Raw genomic sequence first — 3,628 nt, forward strand, 5'->3', positions numbered from 1 at the left:
ACAGAACTTTGCACAGTCAAAACTAATCAAGTCTAGCAGTTTTCAAGGATTTATCAATCTGGACCGTTTAAAAGATAAAAGACAGGACCTTATAAACCGACATATTTAGTTTCGGTTTTGATTAATTAATTCAAATGTGCTGAGGTTTCGGAGTTGCAGTGATAGAGCATTTGTGTCATCTCACTCCACAATAATTCACGTTTTGAGAGTTGAGTCACTCTTCCGCTCTTTAACTTATATTTAGGCATTGTGATTACTTGAATATACAGTCAGAGTTGAGTCACTCTTCCGCTCTTTAACTTATATTTAGGCAGTGTGATTACTTGAATATACAGTCACTACATTCAAAATCAGATATGTTATAACTTATCACGCTAAAAACTTGTCACTCATGAATCGTAATGTCTGTCTGCTGAGCCCTCGTGATAAGTGCGGCTATCGAAGTTTACATGAGCACCAGTGCCTCTGCAGTGTGTGTGTGTGTGTGTGTGTGTGTAGTAACGTTGTGATGACTGATTGGATGCAGTACATGCATACTTGGGCTTGTTTGTTAAACAATTAGCCTATGCAATTCATATGATTAAAAACCGCCAAACTGACCCCAAACCAGCCCAAATTTTTTCCACCTGCCCAAGCCAATTTGGCAGGAACCCGCCCAATCTGGCAACACTGCCTGCCGGATTCGCCAAAAAGCTTTTGTTGAAAGACGGAGCAAGGGGCGTGGCAGTACTGAAACACTGTCTAAGCTGTTCGCCAATCACAACACACTGGGACAGCTAACCAATCACAACACATTTTGTTTTTCGGAAGGCGGACCTTCATCAAAGCCGGAACTAATCGAGCCGTTTGTGCCAGGCTGGGGAGAAAGGTATTTTAATAATGTAAATTATGTGAAAAATAATGCGTTTTTCGAACCACCAAGCATGAGAGCATGTTCTAGTACACCCCAAAAACAAAATCAAGACTTTGTAAAAGAGCATAATAGGACCCCTTTAAATAAAAAAAAAGAAAGAAAAGAAACACTAGACACTAAAAATCAATCATTTTTAAATGCTGCAAGTGACTTCAGTAATCACTAGGTGTTGTCAAATATATATAATTCAGTGTGAAGATGCATTGCTGCTTAAAAGTCAGACTACATTATGTCTGCTCAGACCCACCTCAACCCCTAGAGTCAAAGTACTGTATAAAGCTGTGATTTCTGTGTAAATGCATTTATGCCACTTCTGAGCATCATTAAACACCAAATGCCACTTCAGATTCTAAAATCGGCTCAAAATATCAATAATGTTTGGTCCTCTGACTGACTGGATTTATAGACTGAAGCTAAAAAAACGGAAGTCTGTGCCCATCACGAAGTGCACAATTTTCTGTGAAATCTTTTCTGCGATTTCTCAAATCGGCAGACTTTCGGCAACTACCGCTGACTTGTCCTGACTGTAAATCGGGGCTAAAATCTGGGCAAAATCGGTGTTGTGTATTCCAGCCTTGAGCCAACTTACTGCCGATGACCAAAGAGAGTGAGAGAGAGCAACACTGTGTGTGTTTGTTTGAATGAAGTGTGTGTGTGTGTGTGTGTGTGTGTGTGCGCGCGTTTTTGTGACAAATGAGGACATACATTTGTATAATGACAAGGGTATAACATAGGTATTACAAGGAGAAGGTGACTTTTCAGGACATTACCCCATGTCCCCACTTTTCAAAACGCTTATAAATCACACAGAATGGAGTGTATTGAAAATCTGAAATAGCACAAAGTTTCCTGTGAGGGGTAGGTTTAGGGGTAGGGTTGGTGTAGGGCAATAGAATATACGGTCTGTTCATGTTTTGTGCACTTCATTTTGTGCCAATTGTTCCCCGTGATAATGAATATCAAATGTGCACTTTTCAGTTTAATGTGACAACACTAGTCATCACAGCATTATAATATACAGTGTAAAAAGTGCAGATTTGATTTTAAACATAAGAACCCCTAAACTCTCCTGTTCTTGTTGTTCATGAGCAGATGGAGCTGATTCCAGATCCGGATCCTGATGAAGAAGGGACTAAAATAAGTGTGAGTACATGACCTATGGCTATATATTCAGAATGCACTACTACATACTGTAGAAACCGTATTTGCAATGATACAGTCAATTATGACATGTCTATGATTGCTGGGAGAACAATCTCTTTATTAAAGCTGGTACATGCAGTTGCTCTGGAAATATGACTACAGTTATTCTGACGTTTACTTGATTAAAATCACTCAAGATTTGACAGCAGAAAGCTACACTATTGTACAATTACACTAAAAGAGCTTTGACTGCATATAAAACTCTAAACTATCAATCAGACAACAGGATCTCCATGGAGGAGATTGTGTGCGACAGCAAAGTTTGATTGTTTAGAGGCTTTTACACATCAAATATGATACAGTAGGCGTTATAGGGTTAAATAACTTGACGGCACCTCTGCTGTTATGAAAGGCCTCTAAAGCAAAGAAACTTGCAAATAAAGATTTTATCGGTTGGTCTAGAGCAGCAAGTTCATGTAAGGATTTGTCTTCCATTCTCTTCACAGACAGCCAAGGTCCAAGGCAATGACATCTCCCACAATCTGCAGATCTCTCGGGTGAGTAAGAACGACGAGGGTCTGTACGAATGTCGCGTCACAGACGCTAACTACGGAGAGCTGAAGGAGTACAAGGCTCAAGCCTACCTGAAAGTCAACGCCACCATCCGCCCTCGCAACAGGGCCATTAAGAAGAGCTCTCCGCTGCACCTGACTGATAAGAAACCCCGCAAGAGCAGCTCGGCTCTCGGCCAGGACAGCGACAGCATGAGTTCAGACCAGAGGTCCCAGTCCACTTCTACTTCACAGACGGCACACTCCAAAACAGTGGAGCACAGCACAGGGTCAGGTACGAGACGCTTTACGTGCGCTTCAGGGATCTGTTTCTGTCTCTAGCATTCAGTCATTGTGTTTCAACATGTTTGCGGATTGCCATTAGAAATGGGTTCATGTGCATCTGCAAGATTTCATTATCAATCGTCTGTGATGCCATAGAATGATAGATATTGCAGTGTTGAGGGAATTTTCAAACTGAAATCAAAGGTGTTTTTGTGCTGACCACTGTATTAAATACTATGCACTACTGGAAAAAAATAAAAAATCCTTCTACTGAGCGACTTTTAATTAGCATTTAAAATATGTAATAACAATGAATATTTGAGCAAGATATTTATGGCCAATCACTGCGAGTGTAATAAGCTACATTTAATTACTTCAGCGTTTATGTAATTGGAATTCAAACTCGATTTGCAGCCAGTTTGTAAAGTTTCACATTACTGTACGTACTTTTTATTGCAAGTATAATACTTGTACATTTTCATTGCTATATAACAATGTCTTTAAGTGTTTTACCGTGAGGGAAAACAATGCAACCAGTTATTATGGCTCTTTAAATTAGCTACAGCATAATATTGCAAATGTAAATATAATAAGCATATTTGTACATATGTAATAGGTTTCATTTGCATGGAGCATGGAGTCATTATGATTGTATTGTCTGTAGGTACTCTATTGACCTCAAAATAGCAAATGATTTGTCTTTTGAAAGGAAACATTGCCTCAGTAAATTATATAT

The 3,628-nt window shown here is 39.4% G+C and overlaps 1 protein-coding gene across 1 annotated transcript in view; it reads left to right on the forward strand.

Annotated features, from left to right (window-relative positions):
• The window catches only part of LOC107734316 (V-set and transmembrane domain-containing protein 2A-like), a 45,881-nt gene that overhangs the window by 32,306 nt on the left and 9,947 nt on the right, over positions 1–3,628 (forward strand). Inside the window, exons 3-4 of the mRNA XM_016546249.1 lie at positions 2,006–2,056; positions 2,563–2,902. Of these exons, the coding sequence (XP_016401735.1) occupies positions 2,006–2,056; positions 2,563–2,902 (391 nt within the window). The remainder of the gene's footprint in view (positions 1–2,005; positions 2,057–2,562; positions 2,903–3,628) is intronic.

Source organism: Sinocyclocheilus rhinocerous, unplaced genomic scaffold (assembly GCF_001515625.1).
Source record: "Sinocyclocheilus rhinocerous isolate Xijiao unplaced genomic scaffold, SAMN03320098_v1.1 scaffold1812, whole genome shotgun sequence".
Taxonomy (NCBI): domain Eukaryota; kingdom Metazoa; phylum Chordata; class Actinopteri; order Cypriniformes; family Cyprinidae; genus Sinocyclocheilus; species Sinocyclocheilus rhinocerous.